This window comes from Sus scrofa, chromosome 5, assembly GCF_000003025.6.
Source record: "Sus scrofa isolate TJ Tabasco breed Duroc chromosome 5, Sscrofa11.1, whole genome shotgun sequence".
Classification (NCBI taxonomy): Eukaryota; Metazoa; Chordata; class Mammalia; order Artiodactyla; family Suidae; genus Sus; species Sus scrofa.
The window spans coordinates 20,725,161-20,750,076 of NC_010447.5; the positions used below are offsets into that span (position 1 = coordinate 20,725,161).

At 39.0% G+C, this 24,916-nt stretch overlaps 1 protein-coding gene across 1 annotated transcript; it reads left to right on the top strand.

The window, feature by feature from the left end:
* LOC100156333 (olfactory receptor 6C2-like) lies at positions 13,763-16,036 on the top strand. The gene is given in 2 exon segments (XM_001926960.2): positions 13,763-15,505; positions 15,507-16,036. Coding segments are annotated over 2 exon segments (945 nt in total). The 5' UTR covers positions 13,763-14,767; the 3' UTR covers positions 15,714-16,036.

Sequence of the window (24,916 nt, forward strand, 5' to 3'; positions counted from 1 at the left end):
CTTTCTCTATGGCCTTTGTTTTTAACGTCAATTTTGTCTGATATGAGTATTGCAACTCCCATATTCCTATCATTTCCATTTGCATGAAATGTCTTTTTCCATGCCCTTACTTTAAGTTTATATGTGTCCTTTGCCCTAAGGTGATGTCTTGCAAGGAACATATTGTAGGCTCTTGTTTTTTTATCCAATTGTGCCATTCTATCAAAGGGCACACCAGCAGCATATGGAAGGGCCCAGGCAAGGGTTGGAATTGGAGCTGCAGCTGTAGACCTATGCCACAGTCACAGCAACACCTACAACTTACACTGTAGTCTGTGGCAACACCAGATCATTAACCCACTGACCCAGGCCAGGGATCAAACATTTCACTATTTCTTTTAGAATGGGTTTATTATTGCTGTGTTCTTTTAGTTTGTGTTTGTCAGAGAAATTTTCTATTTCTCCTTCTACTTTAAATGATAATCTTGCTTGGTAGAGTATTCTAGGCTACTAATTTTTCCCTTTTAGAACTTTGAATTTATCTTGCCACTCTCTTCTGGCCTGTAGCATTTCTGTAGAGAAGTTAGCTGATAGCCTTATGGGGTTTCCCTTACAATTAATGCTTTGTTTTTCTCTTGCTGCTTTAGAAGCATCTCCTTATCTATAACTTTTGCCATTATAATACGTCTTGGCGTGGGTCTGTTTGGGTTCAACTTGTTTGGAGCCCTCTGTGCTTCCTGTACCTTGATATCTATTTCCTTTAAATTTGGAAAGATTTCAGCCATAATTTCTTCAAATATATTTATCTCCTTTTCTTTTTCATCTTCTTCTGGAATCCCTATTATGCACAGATTGGTCTACTTTATACAATTCTCTACACCTCTTAAATAGCTTTCATAATTTTTGGTTCCTTTCTAAAGTAAGCTGCATTACTGTTGATATCTTTTCCTAATTCATTCAGTATTTCCATGCTTATATTTTTCTTATTCTGTGAGTTCAGGGGAAATAATTACCTATTGTAGTCTTGGAGGACTATTTATGTGGGAACATCCCCCTGGGTAGCTTGTGAGGGCTAACTTTTTTTTTCGGCAGGAGGGCTGCCTTTGGTTTGGATGCGGTCTGTCTCTTTCCTCGGTGTGTGCAGGCTATTATTTCCTTGACAGGATGTGTACTGGTGTACAGCCTGTGCTTCTTCCAGGAAGATGGGGGAAATGGGAAGGGCCTGTAGGTAGCACTTGGTCCTGGCAGTAGCAAGGACCCTTAGGGAGGTGTGGGTGGTGCCCAGGGACAGTGGTAATAACAGAAGGCCTGTGAGAAACCTAGACTCTGCTCATAAGGAGCTCATACAGGCTTGTTTACTCCCAAAGCAGGAAAGAGAGGACATACTGACACTGCACACATGGCTGGCTGGCTTCCCAAGACTGTCCATGCATACACTCCAACCTCAGCTGAGCTACTGCTCCGGACCCACTAGCTTCATGACACAGCTCCACATTGGGTGAGGGCTGGCATGGCTCAGCTGTGAGACACAAAAGCAGCTCAGACCAGAAATGACCTCGAACCATACAGGAGCAGTCACTATTGGTGCTTCCATAAGCAGCCCATCAGAGCAGTCCAGGATCCTTATTCCGGTGCAAGGCCACAGTCTATACCCTGACCTTCGCTGAGTGTGCCAATCAGCCCCACTTGATGCAGCACTGCTCCACCTCTGAGATGAAGGTGCTGGTGCTGGAAGGGGGGAAGAACACAATCTTAAAGGGAAAGGTGCCAGCTTGAACCCAACTCTCAGGCCTTCTACTCCAGCAACCTGGGACCTGACCAAGTCCCCAAAAGGGAGGTATTGGCCATCAAGCAGAAGAGAAACCCTAACTCACACCTGGTTCTAGATCTAGCCTCTCCTTCTCCAGCCGCACCTCCTATAAAGGTAAGACAGGGTCATTAGAATGGGCTCCATTCCAATATGACAGATGTTCTTATAAAAAGGGTTGATTTTCATGCAGAGACAGACACAAGTAATGACAAGATGATGTGACGAAAGAGACACAGAGGAAGAAGATGGCCATGTGATAATGAAGGCAGAAACTAGATTGTCAAATCTGCAGATGGAACACCAAGAAAACTGATTGCACCAGGAGCTAGGAGAGAGGCGTGGAAGAGATTCTTCCTCTGAGCCCTCAGAAAGAAGGAACCAACCTACCAACATCTTGATTTGGGAATTCTAGCATCCAGAACTATTAGAGGATATATTTTGGTTGTTTTACTCCCCTACTGTTACATTGTTATGGAAGCACTAGCAAAACTAATAGAGCACTTAACAACAGAACTTTAAAAATAATGAAAAACAGACAGATCTACAATTACAGGTGAAAACCTAAATACTGCTCACTTGAAAATAGAACTGCAAGATAGAAAACCAGGAAGGATATTAAATATTCCGATAATCCACCAACCAACTGGAAATAACTGACATTTACAGAATACTCTATATAATGACAGACTCCATGGGGAAGTATCTGGGCAGGTCTGAGACAGATGCAGGAATTTAGAAGAGAACCAGAGAAAAGCACACCTTAGCTATGTATATAAGCATGCACACATTTCCAGATGAACCCTGAACCATATACTCAAGGCTCAAAAAACAACAAAAAGAAAAAGCTTTAGTGAAGGCATAAAATACTAAACTGAGTGTTCAGACAAAACTACAGAGGCAATACTGAGCTTGAATTTAGGGTTTAATGCCAGCTTAAAAAAAAAAGGCATTCACATCTCCCAGGTGAATATGACAGAATCCAGAGCTTAGGCAGGGTCATGATCACAGTGTACAGATACAATCCAAATTACTAGATACACAAAGAATGGGTAAGAGACAATCACCTGTGGAAATGTCAATCTGCAGTGCCAAGTCCAAGATAACTCAGACATTAGCAGAATTACACAAGGACTTTAAATCAATCTACATAACCGCTTTCTGAGATAAAGAAAGGTAGTGAAAAATTAAGATTTCTCAGAAGAGAAAGAAAAAGTACAAATTATTAAAAGGAAATTCTAAAATATGAAAAAGACACTTCTGAAAAAAGTCATAATATGGGCTTAATTGCAGAATAGAAATTATAGGTGAAAAAGGCAGTAATTTTGAAATTAGAACTGAATTGTAATCATTATAAGAGAGAAATAGTTTTTTATTTTTATTTTTACAACCGCACTGCAGTATATGGAAGTTTCCAGGCTAGGGGTCAAATCAGAGCCACAGCTGATGGCCTATGCCATAGCCACAGCAATACCAGATCCAAGCCATATCTGTGATCTACACCACAGCTCAGGGCAATGCCAGATCCTTAAATCCAGGGCCAGGGATTGAAACCACATCCTCATGAATACTAGTTAGGCTTGTTACCACTGAGCCACAATGGGAACTCCAAAATATTTTTTACTTTACGAACATTCTGGGACCTATGGTACAACCTATGGTTTAAGTCTATCATATGTGTAATTTGAATCCCAGAAAAATAGCAAGGAGGGGCAGGACAAAAAATAGGGAATTTGTGGCTAGAAACCTCCCAAATATTGGGAAAGAAATCTGTGTATTTAAGAAACTCACGGAACCCAATAAAAATGCTACTCAAAGAAAACTACACATAGAGAGCAGGATCAAGATGGCAGAGGAGTAAGACGTGCTGTTCACCTTCTCCCACAAACACATAAAAATAAACCATCTAAATGTAGAAAAATTCACAAAGAACATCTACTGAACACTGGCAGAAGACATTAAACCTCCAAAAAGGGCAAGAAACCCTCCACATAACTGGGTACAACAAAGGGAAAAAAGAGAGGGAGATAGAGAAAAGAAATGAGGATGGGACCAGCATTCCTGAGAGGGAGTCGTTAATGAGGAAAGGAACCCACAGCCTGGGAAGCCACCTTACTGACAGGGACATCAGCCGAGACAGAGGGACCTCAAAGTTGCAGGGAAAAGTGCAGCGGCTGGACTGAGAAGGGCAAAGGAGAGTGAAAGCCACACAGACCACTGGTACAACCTCCCCTGGACCCCAGAGCCTGAGACATTCGGGTGGGGGCTGGGCACTGAAACCCAGGTTCCAGAGGTCAGTTCTGAGGAGAGGACTATGCGTGGCTGTGTGGGGACAGCCTGAGGGGCTCAGGAACAGTGCACTGCAGGCGGGGGAGCCAAACACCTCAGCCGAGAGAACCAAGGAGGAGGTCCAGACCTGCAGGAGAAGCAGCATGACACTATAGGGGAGGGAGAGAGAAAGAGGGGATGACCACCAAAGGAATAAATTTCCCTGTACAAGTGCAGACTCACAGAGGGCAGGGTGCCTCTGGTGCAGGCTACAAGTTGTGGGGCACCACTTGCACAGGCTATAGGTGACAGGGCACCTCTTGTGTGGGCTACAGGTAGCCAGGCACCTCTTGCTCAGGCTAAAGGGGAGGAGGCAAATGTGATGTGGCAACTTTTGTGTGATCCACAGGCAGTGGGAGCAAACCACAGAGGTCATCTCGGGCCTGCCATCACTAGGGGTCTGTGAACAGGCACCACCTGTGGCCCAATGCATCTCGAGTTTGGCAAAGAACAGGGCACCATAACTGATCACCAACCACTGCTGCTCTCACTCCCCTAGGAATACACATGCCCTAATGCAGCCACTACCAAGTGCTCCAGGCACCACCTAAAGCTGCATGATCAACTGTGATTTCCCAGGGTCATGCACCTAGGAGCAGCCTGCCCACCTTACTCAGGTCCTTGCCACTGTAAAGGACACAGCAACCAGGCACTAGCTACTAGCCCTGCCCAATGCCTCCATCTCCCTGGAATCATGCATGGCATCCTGAAAATAAAAAGTAAGCTCTCGCAAAATAGCCAGGGGTGCTCACACATATAAATAACCCTCCAAGACTACAGTAGTGGTTTTCCATAAATTCACAGAGTAAGAAAAATATAAGCAAAATGAAGAAGCTCAGAAAAAATTCCCAGTTAAAAGAATTGGAGAATTCACCTGAAAGAACTAACAATGACACAGACCTCTGCATTCTAACAAACACTAAGTTCAAAAAGGAGACAGTGAAAATACCAAAGGAATTAAAAGCAGATATGAACAGTAATGCAGATTACCTTAGAAAGGAATTAGAAAATCAAAGGAGGAGCCAAGAAAAATTAGAAAATTCATTTGTAGAGAAGCAAACTGACTTAAAGGCACTGAAGAGCAGATGAAGAATGAAGAGGAAAAATTAGAGACTTGGAAGATAAAATAGTCTACATCACTCAATCAGGACAGCAGATAGAAAACCAAAGGAAAAAAAACATGAAAGCATACAAGAGATGTACGGGATAATATAAAGGAAGCCAAACTATGTATAATTAAGATTTCAGAAGGAGAAGGAGAAGGAATGGGGACTTAAAATATATTTGAAGAACTTATGTCTTAAAACTTCCCAAATCTAAAGAAGATAGATATCAAGATACAGGAAGCACAGAGGGCCCCAAACAAATTGGCCCCAAACAGGCCCACACAAAGACATATTATAACAAAAATGGCAAACGTTAAAGAGAAAGAGAGGATTCTAAAGGCAGCAAGAGAAACACAAAGTGTTAATTATAAGGGAACCGCCATAAGGCTATCAGCTGATTTCTCTTCAGAAACTCTACAGGCCAGCAGAGAGGGGCAAGATATATTCAAAGTTCTAAAGTGGAAAAAATTGCAGCCTAGGATACTCTACCCAGCAAGAAGATCATTTAAAGTAAAAGGAGAAATAAAGAATTTCTCCAACAAAAGCTAAAAGAGGACAGCAATACTAAGCCCATTCTACAAGAAATACTGAAGGGGCTTCTCTAAAATAAAAAAAAAGGAAGAATAAATAGGATGGAGAAAATCACAATTGGAAAGTAATCACTTATTAAATATGCCAGTATACAGATCTAAAAGGAAAAAAGAAAAACCTCTTGTAAAAGTGATGACAAACACAAGAAATAGCAAAAGGACAAACACAAAGATGTTAAAAAAAAGGACTTAAAAAATCATAGAATGAGGGGAAGGAAAGTAAGAAGATCTAGACTCTTTTTTTCAATAATATGATTAAACCATATGACTAGCAGGCTAAAGCAAGCAGATATAGGAAGGGGTTAACATACTTTTTAACCCCCTTTTGAAACTGCCATTTTTAAAACAGGGCAACCACAAATCAAACCCAAACTTTACATTCACAAAAACTAAAAAGTACACAAGCATAAAATAAATGGAAATCATCCAGCCAAAAAAAGAAGGGAACAAAGGAGAAACATAAAACCAACTGGAAAACAAGGTTTAAAATGACAATAAACATGTATTAATCAATAATTACCTTACATGCCAATGGACTAAATATTCCAATCAAAAGACAAAGATTGGCAGATTGGATCAAAAAGCAAGAGCCTACAATATGCTGTCTACAAGAGACTCACCTTAAGGCAAAGGATACATACAAATTGAAAGTGAAGGGATTGGAAAAAATATTTCATGCCAATGGATAAGACAGGAAAGCAGGTGTTGCAATACTCATATCAGACAAAATAGATTCTAAAACAAAGCCTATCAAGAAAGACAAAGAAGGACACTATTTAATGATAAAAGGATTCATTCAAGAAGAGGATATTATAATGATCAATATATATGCCCCTAATATAGGAGCACCCAGATACATACAACAAATACTAAAAGACCTAAAGGAGAAATTATGGGAATACAATAATAGTAGGAGACCTTAAAACACCACTCACATCAATGGACAGATCCTCTAGACAGAAAATCAATTAGGCAACAGAGATCCTAAATGACACAGTAGAATATTCACACTTAATTGACATCCAAAAAAAATTAGAATAAACATTCTTCTTAAGTGCACATGGAACATTATCAAGGACTGACCACATAGTGGGGCAAAAAACTAACTTCAACAAATTTTAAGAGTACAGAAATTACTTCAAGCATCTTCTCTGACCATGAAATGGCATGAAATCAGGTATCAACCACAGGAAAAGAAATGAGAAAAAACTGACTATATAGAAACTGAAAAACATGCTACTAAAAAACTAATGGGCCATGAGGAAATCAGGACAGAAATTTAAAAATACCTTGAGACAAACAATAATGAAGATACAACCATTAAAAATCTATGGGATGCCGCAAAAGCAGTGCTTAGAGGGAAATTCATAGTGATACAGGCGTTCCTCAAAAACAAAGAAAAATCTCAAATTGACAATTTAACCCACCACTGAAATTATTTACATAAAGAGGAACCAAAAAATCTAAAGTCAGCAGGGGGAAGGAAATCATAAAGATAAGAGAGGAAATCAATAAAATAGAGATTCAAAAAAAATAGAAAAAAAATCAATAAAACCAAGAGCTGGCTCTTTGAAAAGGTAAACAAAATTGACAGACCTCTGGACAGACTCACCAAGAAGAGGAGAAAAAAAAAACCAAACGAACAAAAGAAATGAAAAAGAACTATCAATGGATACTGCAGGAATACAAAAAAAAAACGTAAGAAAATACTATGAACAATTATATGCCAACAAATTTGACAACCTAGAAGAAATGGACAACTTTTCGAGACTTACAGCTCACCAAAACAGAATCAAGAAGAAACAGATCAGCTGAACAGACTGATCACTAGAAATGAAATTGAATATGTAATAAAAACACTCTGTACAAACAAAACTCCACCACCAAATGGCTTCGCAGTGATTCTACCAAACATACAAAGAGGAACTTAGACCCATCCTCCTTAAACTTTTCCAAAAGGCTGAAGAAGAAGGAACACCCCCAAAGACATTCTATGATGCCACCATCACCCTCATTCCAAAACCAGACAAAGATACCACCAAAAAATAAAACCATAAGCCAATATCTTTGACAAATATAGATGCAAAAATTCTCAACAAAATTTTAGCCATCCAAATCCAATAACATATCAAAAAGATCATACACCATGACCAAGTGGGATGCATCCCAGGTTCACAAGGATTGTTCAACATACGCAAATCAATCCACGTCATACACCACATTAACAAAAGAAAAGTCAAACACCACATGACCATCACACTAGGTGCAGAAAAAGCATTTGACAAAGTCCAACATCCATTCATGATAAAACCCTTACAAAAGTGGGTAGAGAGGGAACATACCATAACCAAAGCCATTTTGTACAAACCCACAGCCAACATAATACTTCAATGGAGAAAAGCTGAAAGCCTTCCACTAAAATCTGGAACAACATAAGGATGCTCACTCTCACCACTTTTATTCAACATAGTTTTAGAAGTCCTAGCCACAGCAATTTGACAAAAAAAAAAAAAAAAAAAAGAAAGAAAACATATCCAAATTAGAGAAGAGGTAAAAGTTTCACTGTATGCAGATGACATGATAGTAAATATAGAAAACCATAAGGACTCCACACAAAAACTGCTCAAACTGATCAATGAATTCAGCAGAGTAGGAGGATACAACATTAACATTCAGAAATGGATTGCATTTCTGTACACAAACAATGAAATCTTAGAAAGGGAATACAAAAATGCAATACCTTTAAAATATGCCCCAAAAATTAAATACTTAGGAGTAAACCTGACTAAGGATGTGAAAGACTTATATGCTGAGGCTATAAAACATTAATCAAACATTAATCACAGATTCAATGTGAGCCCTATTAAACTGCCCATGACATTTTTCACAGAACTAGAATAATCCAAAAATTTATACGGAACCATAAAAAACCAAGAATTGCCAAAGCAATCTTATGGAACAAAAACCAAGCTGGAGGCATAACTCTCCCAGACTTCAGACAGTATTACAAAGCTATAGTAATCAAGACAGTGTGGTGCTGGTACCAAAACAGATATACAGACCAATGGAACAGGACAGAGAAACCAGAAAGAAACCCAGACACCTATGGTCAACTAATCTTTGACCAAGGAGGCAAGAATATAAAATGGGAAAAAGATGGCCTCTTCAGCAAATGGTGCTAGGAACACTGGACAGCTGCATGTAAATCAATGAAACTAGAACATACCCTCACACCATGCACAAAAATAAACTCAAAATGGCTTAGACACTTAAACATAAGACAAGACACCATCAAACTCCTAGAAGAGAACATAGGCAAAACATTCTCTGACATCAACCAGAAAAATGTTTTCTTAGGTCAGACTCCCAAGGAAATAGAAATAAAAGCAAAAACAAACCAATGGGACCTAATCAAACTGACAAGTTTTGGCAGAGCAAGGAAACCATTAAAAAAAAAAAAAAAAAAAAAAAAGATAACCTACGGAATGGGAGAAAATAGTTTTAAATGATGAAACAGACAAGAGCTTAATTTCTAAAATATACAAACAGTATACGGCAAAAAAAAAAAAAAAAAAATCCAATTAAAAGATGGGCAGAAGACCTGAACAGATATTTCTCCAAAGAAGATATACGGATGGACAACGGGCACATGAAAAAATGCTCAAAATCACTAATTATTAGAGAAATATAAATCAAAATTATAAGGAGGTATCACCTCACACCAGTCAGAATGGCCATCTTTAACAAGTCAACAAATAATAAATGCTGGAGAGGGTGTGGAGAAAAGGCTACCCTTCTTCACTCTTGGTGAGAATGTAACTTGGTGCAACCACTATGGAAAACAGTATGGATGTGCTTCAGAAAATAAATATGGAACCACCATATGACCCAGCAATCCCACTCCTGGGCATATATCCCAACAAAACTTTCCTTGAAAAAGATACATGCACCCAGGTGTTCACTGCAGCACTATTCACAATAGGCAAGACATGGAAACAACCCAAATATATATCTGGGTCACTTTGCTGTAGAGCAGAAATTGATGGAACTTTGTAAATCAACTATAATAGAAAAAATTAAAATCTTACCCAAAAAAATCCTATTAACCCCCCAAAAAAGAAAAACATTCTTTTTAGTATAGACATACTAAAATCAAAGTGTAGAGAAATCATCTAAATGTGCGTTTAAAACAAATAAAAAAATATACAAGCATGAATAAATATAAAATATATGCAAACATAATGCAAAAATACATATTAACATTCTAATGTAATGGAATAAGATGATATATAAATTTAGCAATACAAAGGCCCATGATATATAAAAAAAGTATTATAAAAATCTGGGAGGTATTTCTGAAAAATACCAACAATGTTTTCACTTTGCCTTTTCTTTTGATAAAATGTTTTCCTCTTTATTTTTGAATAGTTATATATTTACACTAAGCACTAATTATAAATTTTATAGGATTAATAAATCTGAAAAATCATCATTATCTTACAAATGCCTAACATAATACTGAAATACAAGAAGAGAAGTTTGCTTTTGGCCTTGAAACCTGATAGTTACTATTGCACACCTGGCCTGATTCTGATGCTGGTATTTACAGGTGGGTCTCTGAAGACATTTTCCCCAGTTCTCCCTTTGTCTTTCTATCCCCAAAGTCTATTACACAAGAGATTCATGAGTTATTTTTAAGTCAGGACCACCAAGGACATGTTTGTTTGCTTCACTTAACTGAAAATTGGGTCAATTTGTTTTCAAAAGGGAAATTCTGTTGGTTCAGAAATAAGTCCCTCTGCCAGAAGTATCAGAACAGCAATTTTCCCAACAACAGTGAGAGATGCCTACCTGGCCATTTTACCTACTGTTACCTTCGTAGTTACAGAGTAAAGAAAAGAGTGCCTGGGCCAGGGGGAGGCAGGCTTTGTGTTGGAAAACTCTTCATCTTGTGTGGGTGGTGGAGGACTTGGTGAAAACTCTCCAACTGCAGAGCCCTCTGTGAGTATGAGTCCGCTTCCAAAATGAGCAGCCCACCCCCCCCCCCCACACACACCTCTCTTCACCATAAGACATTCTGTCCTGAAACCTAGGATGTTATGACTATCAGAGAAGTATTTTTTTTTATCATTTTCTCTTCCCTTTCTGAACTCTAGAATGATGCTCTCCTCTGAGGAGAGTGTCTACAGCAAAATAATTGATGATTTTTATATTTTATGAAAGGTTTCAACAATTGCTTAGGAAGTGTGTCTTTATAATATGAGTAGCAAGTATAGGACAGGCATTGAGAAGCTGTTTTATGTATCAAATGCAGCGGAATGTTAGGGGGAACTCTTACCTGTTCTCTACCATAACCTCACCCTCATTTAAAAAAAAAAACTGTTTAAAATACATCAATTGTATCTCCATTGAGGGACTTATTTGCTCTTGTTTAATCAGTTGGTGACCTTATCCTCTAACAGTCTTTTTTTATATTTTAATGGAAACTCAATTTTTTCATCTCTATAGCAATATCAAGGTCAGTTAATTTCATGACAATGTTCTTAAGAATGTGGAATATGAATGACTGGAGAAAACAGTGGCATCTTGGGAAGAAAAAATGCTCTCCTGAGTACATGCAAGCTGCTCGAGGTGCTTGAGAGTGAGTCAGATATCTGGAGCTGTGGTGACTAGAACTGAAGGGTCATATCAGAGCTGCAGACCCCACTGGAAATGCTGGGTTATCCCTTTATGACCTTGAACCTAGTGTTGAGGTGGGGAGGCTAACTTTTAAGCATACTATTCCCTGTTCTTCCCTTATTCTGCTTTTCTATAAACTCTTTAGGCTAAACTGTGAGACTAGGCACAAAAATGGAAGCTGATATCTGCCTTTCCTAATGATTAGGAAGGAAATTTTTAAAGCAACCAGGTGAAACTCCACGTAACCATTTAACTGAAGCCTCTAAGGCAAAAGCCTATTGATTCAACAATGTCGAAATGACAAGGTATCCAGACAATGCCTGAAGGACAGGAAATACTTGAGTTAGCTGTTATGTAAATAGTCAGAGAGAAGTCCAAATATATTACCCTTTTTGATCCAAGCAAAAAAAATTCAAATGACAATTTTTTTCACTTTAGGACTATATAGGCATGTTGCCTTTTTTGGTACTGCCAGGGAGCAAAGAATGATTTTTATGTTTTAAAGAGCTCTTTGAAAAAAAAATGAAGGAGAATAGGCATATATAGTAAATACATGCCATTCTTTTTTGGGGGGGTGCTATTTTAGGGCTGCACTCACTGGCATATGGAGGTTCCCAGACTACAGGTCAAATCAGAGCTGTAGCTCTTGCCCTACACCACAGCCACAGCAACGTCAGATCCTTAACCCACTGAGTGAAGGCAAGGATCGAACATGAGTCCTCATGGATGCTGGTCAGATTCATTTCCACTGAGCCAGGACAGGAACTCCATAAATATGTGCAATTCTTATATCAATTACACCTCAATAAAGCTAAAAAAAAGAATTAACTGAGCTTTTGTAGATAAAAATTGGGGACCCCCATCCCAGATTACATATTTATATTATAGAATGCAACATTCTCTCTTATGTCAAAGAGAATGGAAATTCCTCTAAACGAGATACAGACTGCTTGTTCCTAGTCCAAAGAATACATATAAAATTTATTCACTTTAAAATAAACATATTTATTGAGCTCTTAGTAAATGCTGAATAGGGTCAGCTGCTGTGGAATCTCAGGGAACAAGACTCTGAAGAGCCCAATGTCAATAAAATGACACTCACAGGTCCAGTGATAGAGACATAGGCACTATGCGCGAAAGAGGCAAAAACAAGAGGCATGTAACTCAGACAATGAAGTTTCAAGAAACTTTTTCTCAGGAAGAGACATTAAGCCCAAACTTAGTATCTGGCTAGTAACTTCCAGTGAAGGTAAAGGCGGGGTGGGAAGCTCCTAATGAACAGAGAAACAAGAAAGAGACTCCACCCAAATTATAAATATTTTGCTCTGCTTTGTGGAAAGTGACTATCCCTCTTTGCTGGACACACTCTAAAGAGCTGTTGCACAGGGAACATTCCTTTCTAAATATAGACACCTTCACCACACGCGTGTACTGTCAGTGGGTCAAAAGCCTCAAGCACCTCAGGTAGTCGATGCCACAATTTGGCTTTTAGGTGCAGGAAGAATCCATGCAATTCCGGTATTTCTAATTAGTATCAATCCACAATTTCAACTATAAACGTTAATGTCAAATAATATCTTACCTACTTATAAACAGAGTAAAATCGACATCGCCGCAAAAACACAGGTGAAGCACGGACGATCGGATTAGAGACGAAATACCAGACAAATAACAAACACATGTGAAAACTTGCCCCAACAAACCGCCCGGCACATAGAAAGTGCTCAGCAATTGCAGTCTGCTTTTCTGGTTTTCTTTCTTTCTGTTTTAGTACCAGTTGGTAAATTTTTAATTACAAAATAATTTTGTACTTACAGAAGAGTTGAAAAAATAGTGCAGCTAGTTCTTAGACATCCTTCAGCCCGCTCTCCTTAACGGCAGCACCCTGCCCAGTGCATTAACCCTAAGGAAGGAACACTACACACAAATAACTAGAAACTAAAATACACATATAAGGACGCTGGGGTCGCAGCCAGGCCGGCAGACGGCGGGCGGGGCGGCGGGCTGACCACCACCTCCAAAGCTGGTGCCGCCGACGGTGCCTCCTCCTCCGCTGCAATGAGGGTCGCGCGCTCTCTGGGCGCCCCCTGTCGGATCGGCGGCTGCAGGTCCACACACAGATTTCCCGACTCCCGATCTGGTGCCGAGGGGCTGAGCTTGAGCAGCGCAAGGGCCGACCTCCCTGAGGTCTGTGAGTCCCCACAGAAGCAAGGAGGGCCAGGCTTGCGACTCAGGCTTAGGGGTGGGGGTGGGGGTCTCAGAGGAGGGGACGATTAATTGAAAAATAATTTAAATAATATTAAAATTAATTAAGTACAGACATTATGTGGGTTTTTCCCAGTTTTTCCACTCATGTCACTTTCCTGTTGCAGGATCCAGTTCAAGTTACTACTTGGCAAGAAATCATCGTGACTCCTTGGTCTCCTCCTCCAACTTGTGTCTCATCCTGTCTTCCTCTGGCCTTCATGACCTCCAAAGTATATACAAGTGAGGTTAAATTCTTGAGGGTTTTGTTTTGTTTTTTTCTTTTGTTACCATTTGTAATCATTTCTTGACCCAATACTGCAGTAACTTGTTAATGTAATACTTATCAAACGCGATGTCCTGTTAGAGTGAAAAATGGAAGGAAAATTGGGTATTCATATAGAAACTTATAGACAAATAGCAAAACCGGAAAACATTGGGTGTTATTTGGATGACAGTTATGATACCAAAAGTAAAATAAAATGAAATAACTTCTTTGGTTATTGCAGTAAAAGCAAACATTCCAATACTGCACACATAGCCTGTATATAATGTCAAACTTAGCCATTTACTTGCATTTTATATGTACCAACACTTCCAAGTAACTTATGAGTCCATTCAACCTAATGAGTAATGAAGAATTATTAGGAGCAAAAGGACATTATAATACACAAAATCATAACACAAAGATAATCCTTTCTAATTCTATAGCTAAATACATTTCAAAGAATGAGAGGCAGAATTGAGATTAATTGAAAAATAGACATGTGAGATCATACAAGAAAGTATAAATATTGGACTGTAGTACAAACTTATGTCAGAAAAACATGATCTTGAGGAGAACTCTTATGCACATCAAAGAGCTGAGAATCCCTTAGTTTTGATAGATCATTATCAGGTCAAAAAAGAAAATGACTATTCATTGCATTGATTGGATTTTTTTTTTTTAAGCAATGGCCACATCCTCATAATTTCATGCAAGGACCAATGTCACTTGAGTTAGTGAGGAGTTTGAGAAGAGGTACGAGTCAGCCATGAGAAACCGTACATCATTATCTACATTCATACTTCTGGGACTGACAGATGATCCTCAAATGCAGCTTCTCATTTTTCTATTTCTGTTTGTCTCCTACACGCTGAGTATAACTGGGAACCTGACCATCATTATACTCACTTTGGTAGATTCTCGCCTTAAAACTGCCATGTACTTTTTCCTCAAACACTTCTCCTTTTTAGAAACCTTCTTCACTACGGTCTGCATCCCCAGGTTCCTATACAGCTTATCAACTGGGGACAAAACTATCTCCTATAATGCCTGTATGGCTCAATTATTTTTTGTCTTCCTTTTTGGAGCCACAGAATTTTTTCTCCTGGCCGCCATGTCCTATGACCGCTACGTGGCCATCTGCAAACCCTTACATTATGCGACCATCATGAACAGCAGAGTCTGTGGATGGCTTGTCAGCTGCTGCTGGATAGCAGGTTGGTTGGTCATATTTCCACCACTGTGCCTGGGCTTAAACCTGGAATTCTGTGACTCTAACATCATCGATCATTTTGGCTGTGATGCTTCTCCTTTGCTGAAGATATCTTGTTCAGACACATGGTTCTTAGAACAGATGGCTGTTGCCCTTGCTGTGCTGACTGACATCATGACACTTCTGTGTGTAGTTATGTCCTATACCTACATCATCAAGACCATCATAAAGTTCCCATCTGCCCAGCAAAAGATGAAGGCCTTCTCTACCTGCTCTTCTCACTTGATAGTGGTTTTCTATCACCTTTGGCAGTTGTATCTTCATCTATGTCAAACCTTCAGCAAAGGATGAAGTCGCAATTAATAAGGGTGTGTCCGTGCTCACTACTTCAGTTGCCCCCATGTTAAACCCATTTATTTATACCCTGAGGAACAAGCAAGTGAAACGAGCTTTCACAGACTTAATCAAAAGAATTTCATTGATCTCAAAGAAGGAATGTTGAAAGTAAGCATAAAATATAAATATAAATACAAAAAGAGTAGTTCACCTTAAAGTCATAATCTTCAACTCTTTGTTTTTTCTTTTTTAGCCACACTCGAAGCCTATGGATGTTACCAGGCCAGGCATTGTATCCAAGCTGCAGCTGCAACCTGTGCCACAGCTGCAGCAATGCCAGATCCTTAACCTGCTGTGCCACAACAGGTACTCCATAATCTTCAATTCTTAACTATTGTGCCCTGTTCTACTGTCTGTTCATATTAAATGATTATAACACTGTTACTCCTGAATCTTGTCTCCAAAATCATCATTTCAATCCATGTTAAAATAAGCAAATGAGTCATTTCAACTTTTGTTGAAAATAAACTTTCTCCAAGACGACATTTCATATCAAGAGAGCATGAAGTTAAACTTCCAAAAAAGGGCTTTACCTAAATTCTTACCTGACTCTATTCAATCTTATGTTCAAAAAAAAAAAATCAAACTCTTGAATTAACAGGAAAATGGTGGAACCAGAGTATCCATTGCCTTCTTTAAAACCAAAAATCCAAAAAGTATATGTACAATTATAGTTACTCTTCTTAAGCAGGAATAAAATAATTTTTCAAATATTAATGAGTCTGAGCAAAACAAAATGGATTTTAACACTATGGGTGTAGACACCTGGAGATCCATGTCTATCTTGTAAAAGAAATTTTGAAGCCAAAAGATTTAGAGTTTCTGGATTTTCTCTAAAGTGAAAGAACACAGTCTCTACATTAATTCATCACCCAGGTGGCAGTGATCTGATAAAACCTGCTGAGACAATAAAATCATCTTTATGATGACAAAACAAGAATAGTGCTGAGATACATAATACAATGCAAGTCCTAAATATAACTAAGTTAAGCCAATAGGAGCCAGCAAATTAAAGTCCTAAACATCGAGAAAATTAAACTAGAAATATACTTGGAAGCCTGGGGTTATAGACAAGGAATCCAATATGAAGTCATAATTGTTTCCTTGAAGATTATCTTCAACACTGAAAAAACATAAAGTGTGACCATCACTAATATTTCTCAAAGAAAGATATTCTACATTTGGTTATTTTATTCCTTACAGTCTTTCACATTTTTCACTATAAACCTCAGTGGTCCAGACTGGAGTGTTTTTGACTGTTATTTCTAGACCTGTGCACAGGGTGTCAGCTCTTATATAAAGTTTTCTTCCCTGCATCCCCCTCTAACCTGCTTAGTCCTGTGTTTGGAACCCCTCATATATGTACCTGTCAAATGCTACAGTTAGTTCTTTTGAAATAACTAGTCATCACAAAACCAGTGGTTTAAAACTTGAGTTTCTGGGCCCACAGGCTGTTTCTGCCTATTTGAGGAGACATCATCTGATCTTAGCCGGGTTTGTTCATAGGATTGTGACTGTGGATGATTGGGTCTTGCTGTCCAGTAAGGCCTCATTCACAACTGTAGATGCTGAATGTCTCCTTACTGATATAACTGAACTCTCTTCCAGATAGTTTTATCCTCTAGTTAACACTTGGTCACATGGTAGGATCCTGGGGCTCCAGAGAGACAGTGGAAGCACACACGGGCTCTGACGTCCTAGACGCAACATCCCTTCCACCCACAGTTCAATGAGCCAAGCAGGTCACAGGACCAGTCAAAGTTCAAGGGAGAGAAATGAAATTACTTATGTGTGAATGAGTCTAGAGAGACACGTTGCAGAGGGTGTGGCCGGGGAGAGAGGTAGCCTTTTTTGCTCTCCCCCTTATATTTCATAATTCCCTAACATTTTCTCTCAAGTATACTATTATGTCTTTAGTGTGCTTATGATGCCCTGGGAAGCCAATGGTGATTAATGTTGCTTTTCAAATTAATCTTTAACAAATAACAGTTGAATAAATCCCATAGGAAACAATAAGAGTAATCTTGTAGAGAGGTAATATCTATAATAACTCTTAAGTGATCCGGAACCATACAGAGAAATAAGGTGGGTGTAATTTATGTGGAATTAAAAGGAATTTGATTCTTAAGAAAGTGCTCTGAAAATTTTTTGTTTTAATTTTAAAATATCTTTTTACATTTTTCACTCATTATAGCAGTAATAATCATATAATGAGAGCAATAAACTTTTCCACAAAAAATATATATTTGCTAATTCTCAAAGTAACTCTCCAAAGTAAATTTTTGAAGAAGGGCAAAATTGAAATTTGGTGACTCCCATTTCCTTATCATGTGTAAAATATTGATAATCATATCTCTTGATCCTTGCTATATTATAATTGTATTTAATCATTCTCACTTCCTTATTTGGCTTTTTTATTTTTCTCTTTTATCTCCATTTCCCATTCCCATTCCTCAGACCTCCATAAGGCAACCCTCTTCAATGCTTTTAAAGGTTTATTTTTATTTGTGCATTTTTTTTTACAAAATATGTTTGAATAGATCTAACAAAGCAATGTATTGTAGTAATTGCTGAAAAATATAATTTACTCCCAGCAGCACTTACCTCCAAGGTGTATGTCCATTCCAGTATATGGTACAGCCTCCCCAGTATAATAGCAGTGTGACTTCAAGGAATCCCTTTTAAAAGTATACAAGTATTATTTTTTAAAGCATCAGTTAAGACACTAATGCATAAGTCTCCAGCAAGAGTGGAAATCCCTTTATTAATCATGACAATATTTAATTATAAAAATATAGTATTTTCATGGAAAAGGACACAATGCATTATTTAGCAATACATGATTACGCTGTGAATATATAGAAATAATCATGAACTTCTAAAACATATACAAATGCTTCAGAATAGAAATAAGGCAATACAAATTGAGAGGAAATAGAGAACATGAAGCCAGTCATATATCACCACCCCCTTAATTTTATGACAAATTAAAATTAACTCAAAATTGATTTAAGATATATGGACATTCAATCCAAGGTTATGTTTTCCCCAAGCACCACCTGTAAGTTATAGATTTAGAAGAGAAAGAGGTTTTTAAAAAATCATCCTTGGGTGATTGATTCCAAGGATGGCAAAACTCATGGTATCTCTTTGTACTAACTCACCATATAGTGTCTTGTAATTAGTTCAAGTTTTTGTTATTGCTTGGTTATTTATTTTTTCCCCTCTGCTTAGGTCCAAGCACAGGTTGGTTCTATAAATCTGACTTGCTCCTACGGGTTTCTTTCCTTAACAACGGGGTGTGAACAATTGATTGGTGGATTTGAATTCAGTTATGTTTTACTCTTAAGCCTGTGTAGATGCTGACTAAATAAAAATAGATGTGAAAAACTACATTTTTTCATTTTGAAGTTAATAAATAATAAAAAAGATCCAGACACAGGGACTATCAAGATTTCAGTAAATCTTTCTCACTTGTGAAGATCACACAAACCTCTAGACAAATTCAGATTCTTTGCTCAAACTACGAAGAAATTATACAGAAAAGAAATAAATCATTTTTCTGAGCAAGCACGAATTCTGAAATGATGTAAACTGAGAAAAAATAACAAAACACAAAAAGGAAAGTGTTTTGTATAAAATAGATTTTTAAAACAGCAGAAAGAAGGAACAAATTGAGAGAGTCATCAATAGCAGTAGAAGATTTCATAGACCAAGATAAACATAAAGAAGAGAAAAAAGTTTGGGGATTTTTTTCTAAAAAAGCTCTCTTATAAAGAAACAATGTTGATATAGGTCTTAAAACAAGGCTGAAGCTTATTTCTACAATCTGTTTGGGAGATTGAATACTGTTGTTTCATATGTGGTTGTAATAGTTGGTGTGGTTTTTGTATTCACAGAAAGATTTCATTCTTACATTTACATCCTAAAATTTATTTTCTCCCTAAGTTAATACTTAATTCAGTCTTAAAACCCTGGATAAATAGACATCTAAATTTTGTGGAGGAGATTTTAGCTTTGGGTAAAAGATTGGACAAAATCATCTCTGAAATCTTTTACCTGTAAGATGCTGCCATTATGTTCTACCATTTGTAGATCTCGTCTTCAACTTCCTAACAGACCCCGGTATTGCCATGAGTTCTGCATATTGTTTTTATCATTGCAATTCTTGAAGTAGATATCTATTTGGGTATGTAGATATATGATTATTGATTCTTAAACATTGTGTTCATGTGCCTTTCTTCAAAATATAGAGATGATAATCTTTAAGGAGAAGGGTGAATTGGTCAGAATGGGTACCAACTGCAAGAAGAAATAAGGAGAGGAAAAAAATGGGGAAAAAAAAGAAAAGTAGGCTTATGAACCCTACGTCAACATTCCTCTAATTCCTTGAAAGCAATATAATTTTTTTTGTCATTGACTGTCTATGCACCTGAAGTCTTCCAGGCAGTGCCTTCTTTCACTTTGCTCCCTCTCTTTCTAAGATATTCTCATAAATAATGTGACTTCAAATAGGCTGATTATCCTCACATTTACATATATGTAGGGCAAATACACTGACAGTTTTCTGACTTCAGTAATCAACTTACCCTGGGACATTAAGGTCAGAGGGTACAAATTCAGGTCTGCCATCGTCTATCTGAGTGTTCTTGGGCAATTTGCTTAAATTCTCTGTCTACTTTTCTCACGTGCAAAATTCAGGTACGAATAGTATGTACACCTTAGGACTGTACTGATTCATTTAGACAATTGAAGGTAAGTATCTAGAACTTGTCTGTAGCAGTACGAGCATCCATCACTATTTACTTTATCGAATACTCTTATTTTCTTATGTAATCATTTTCCCTTGAGGATAAACTAGATGTGCATATATAGAGATTTTCAATGTGATACTCATTATTTTCACTCCTTCCCTGTCGATCCTAAGTTTCTTAGAGTGATATTCTATATTCTTTTTTCTCCCCATATTTGTTTATCACCAGGTCTGGTCATATTTGTATCCATAATACCTTATTAATTTATTCCTTTTCTACTCTCACAGCACTGATTTACTTTGAATGTCTTTATCTCATTGCTGAAATATTGCAAAAACCTATTGATATACTCAACATATATCTTTCTTGCCCCCACTCAGCCTTTCAAAATCAATGCCATCAGGAGGTGGAGGACAAGATGGCGGAGGAGTAGGGGGACACGCTCGCCCTCTCCCACAAACACAACAAAAAAAGCACATCTACAGAAGAAATGACTCGCACAGAACAGCAACCAATCGCTGGCAGAGGAACCTAAACTCCAATAACGGCAAGAAGTTCGTGACATTATTGGGCAGAACGGGGGAGAAAAGAGGAGAGTGAGAGAAGGTGAATCCCAGCGGGACGGGCGCTCCCGAAAAGGGAACTGCGGAGGAGAAAGGGATCCCGCACCCTGGAAAGTCTCCTACCGGGCGAAAGATCAAATGAACCGGAGGAATCCCCAGATGCAGAGAAGAGTGTAGCAGTAAGTCGGAGTACGGAAAAACCGATCAAGAACCCAACGGACCATCTGAACTACGGGCACAGTCACCAAAAATTGAGACGCCTGGGTGGGGGCTGGGCACTGAATCCTCGGCTCCAGAGGTTAGTCCCGGGAGGGGGGGGCGGGGGGGGGGGCAGAGATCGCCTGGGGGAAGGGGGGGGGCCTGGGTGGGGGCTGGGCACCGAGACCTCGGCTCCAGAGATTAGTCCCCAGGCTAGGGGGGCGGGGAAGAGCGGAAACTGCTTGGGAGGTCTCTAAACCATTTGACGAGGCAGAGACTGCCTGGGAGACTAGAAAACAAAGCTGTCGCAGAGGAAGGGAGCAATACTCTAGGGGCGGGGAAGTGGAAAGCCACTCAGAGGGAACCTGGGAGAAGAGCCTGGTCTGCACCCATGCTGGGGAGGGGAGAGAAGAAGGGGTGGGTTCCCATAGAATACCCCCCATGCCACAGCAAGCTTACAGGCCCACTAGCTAGCTGAAAGCTGTGCTTCCCAGTGCATTCCCTCCCCCCACCCCCGCCACCCCTAAGCTCTCTCGGAACCTGGGGCTGCCTGCCATCCAGGAGGGCTGGCCTCAACAATTGCCTGAAGCCTACCACCGCAGGGGCTCTCCCTGCACAGGCCTGCTTGCCCTTTGGAGGGGCTACACTTCCACAGAGCAGCACCAAACACCACCAGCCCCCTAGAAAAGGCCTGCAGCCCAGAAAAGCTAGAACAAGCCTAGCCAGGCCGTGAATAGATCGGCCTAATTCTCTGACGGTTTTTCTGAGACGGGCTCCCCCGGGGAGGAGCCTCTTGGGTCTCCAAGGGCCTTGCTACCCGCCCAAGACCCCAGGGGGTGCTAAGACCTAGTGGACCAGCTGCATAGGACTGCCAGCTCCAGGCAGGACCCCCTGCAGCCCAGAAAAGCTGCAACAAGCCTGGCCGAATTGGGAAAAGATCTCAGACGGTCTTTCTGAGTCGGGCTGCCCTGGGGAGGTGCCTCTTGAGTCTCCAAGGGCCCTGCTACCTGCCCAAGACCCCAGGGGGTGCTGAGAACCAAGTGAAATCTGCTACCATCGTGGGGTGGACCTCCCAGTCCTGTCTGCCCTCAGGAAGCCCTCCTTTGCTTCAAAGAAACTCTGTTAGTCCCATCAACACTCCAGAAAAGCCACACTGCCTCAAAAAAGATTGACCAACAACGCCAGCCCTCAGAAATATCCACGGCAGTGACAAGGCAAACACTACCCATAACGGAGAGTACAACTCCCTCAGGAGAAAGAAGACAACAAGCAAGATGAAGAGCTGAGAAACCACCCCCAGTCAAACCAACAGGAGAACTCATCTAAAACAGTCAACAATGAAACAGATCTCTGCAGTCAGACAGACCTGGATTCAAAAGAGAAATATGAAATACTGAAGGAATTAAGAGAAGATATGAACAGTAATGCAGATACCCTCAGAAAGGAGCTAGAAAATATAAGGAGGAGCCAAGAAAAACTAGAACATTCATTTGCAGAGATGCAAACTGAACTAAGGGCAGTAAAAACCAGAATGAATAATGCAGAAGAACGAATCAGTGATATGGAAGATAGAATAATGGAAATCACTCAATCTGGTCAACAGACAGAAAACCGAATCAAAAAACTGGAAAGCAATATAAGAGACCTATGGGATAATATAAACGGGCCAATCTACGCATAATAGGAATTCCAGAAGGAGTAGAAAAAGATAAGGGAATGGAAAATATATTTGAAGAAATTATCGCTGGAAACTTCCCAAATCTAAAGGATACTGGATTCAAGATACAAGAAGCACAGAGGGCCCCAAACAAACTGAACCCAAACAGACCCACACCAAGACACATCATAATTAAAATGGCAAAAGTTAGTGATAAAGAGAGGATCCTAAAGGCAGCAAGAGAAAACAGAATGTTACCTACAAGGGAACCCCCATAAGAATATCAGCTGATTTCTCTACAGAAACACTACAGGCCAGGAGGGAATGGCAAGAGATATTTAAAGTGCTCAAAGGAAAAAATATGCAACCTAGAATACTCTATCCAGCAAGAATATCATTTAAAAAAAGGGGAAATAAAAATTTTTCCCAACAAACAAAAACTTAAAGAATACAGCAACACAAAACCCAGGTTAAAGGAAATATTGAAAGGGCTTCTCTAAACCAAAAAGAAAGGAAGGAAAGGGAAGAAAAAAGAAAAGAAAAAAAAAAAAAGAAGAAGAAGAGGAAGAAATAGGACTGAGGAAACTGCAATCAGAGAAAGTCACTCAAATAAGCCAAATACAGATTTAATCATGAACATGCTTCAAACAAAATAAAATTAAAAAGAAAAAAATAAAAGAGTCATCAAAACCATAAAATGTGGGCAAGGGATGTCAGGAGGTAAATAACCTTTTTGTTTATATGTATGTCTCTCTTCTTAATTTTAATATAGTAATGAAGTGTTTGAAGTTACAGGACCATCAGGCTAAAACACACAATTATGGGAAGGGGTTAGCATACTTAAAAAACAGGGCAACCACAAGCCAAAACCAAATATTGCATTTGCAAAAAATGAAAAAAAAATACACTCAAGCAGATAATAACAGGAGACCATCCAACCAAAAAAAAAAAAAAAAAAAAAAAGGGAGAATGGAGAACCATAGAATCAACTGGAACATGAGGTTCAAATGGCAATAAATAATCATCTATCAATTATCACCTTAAATGTCAATGGACTGAATGCCCCAATCAAAAGACACAGAATGGCTGAGTGGATAAAAAGGCAAAAACCTTCAATAGCTGCCTACAAGAAACTCACCTTAGGACAAAAGATACATATAGATTGAAAGTGAAAGGCTGGGGAAAAGTATTTCATGCCAATAGACATGACAGAAAAGCAGGAGTCGCAACGCTCATATCAGACAAAATAGACTTTGAAACAAAAGACATAAAAAAAGACAAAGAAGGACACTATTTAATGATTAAGGGATCCATCCAAGGAGAGGATGTTACTATCATCAACATATATGCCCCAAACATAGGACCACCCAGATACATACAACAAATATTAACAGACATAAAGGGAGATATTGATGAGAATACAATCATAGTAGGAGACCTAAATACACCCCTCACATCAATGGACAGATCCTCTAGACAGAAAACCAATAAAGCAACGGAGATCCTAAAGGAAACAATAGAAAAGTTAGACTTAATTGATATCTTCAGGACACTACATCCAAAAAAAGCAGAATACACATTCTTCTCAAATGCTCATGGAACATTCTCAAGAATCGACCACATATTGGGACATAAAGCGAATCTCAATAAATTTAGGAGCATAGAAATTATCTCAAGTATTTTCTCTGACCACAATGCCATGAAATTAGAAATCAACCACGGAAAAGCAAAGAGAAAAAACCTACTCCATGGAGACTAAACAACATGCTACTAAAAAACCAATGGGTCAATGAGGAAATCAAGAAGGCAATTAAAAACTACCTTGAAACAAATGATAATGAAGACACAACCTCTCAAAAGCTATGGGATGCTGCGAAAACAGTGCTCAGAGGGAAATTTATAGCAATCCAGGCCTTTCTCAAAAAAGAAGAAAGATCCCAAATTGACAACTTAACCCTCCACCTAAATGAATTAGAAAAAGAAGAACTAAAAAGTCCTAAAGTCAGCAGAAGGAAGGAAAGTATAAAGATCAAAGAAGAAATCATAAAATAGAGACTCAAAAAACAATAGAGAAAATTAATAAAACCAAGAGCTGGTTCTTTGAAAAGGTGAACAAAATTGACAAACCCCTGGCCAG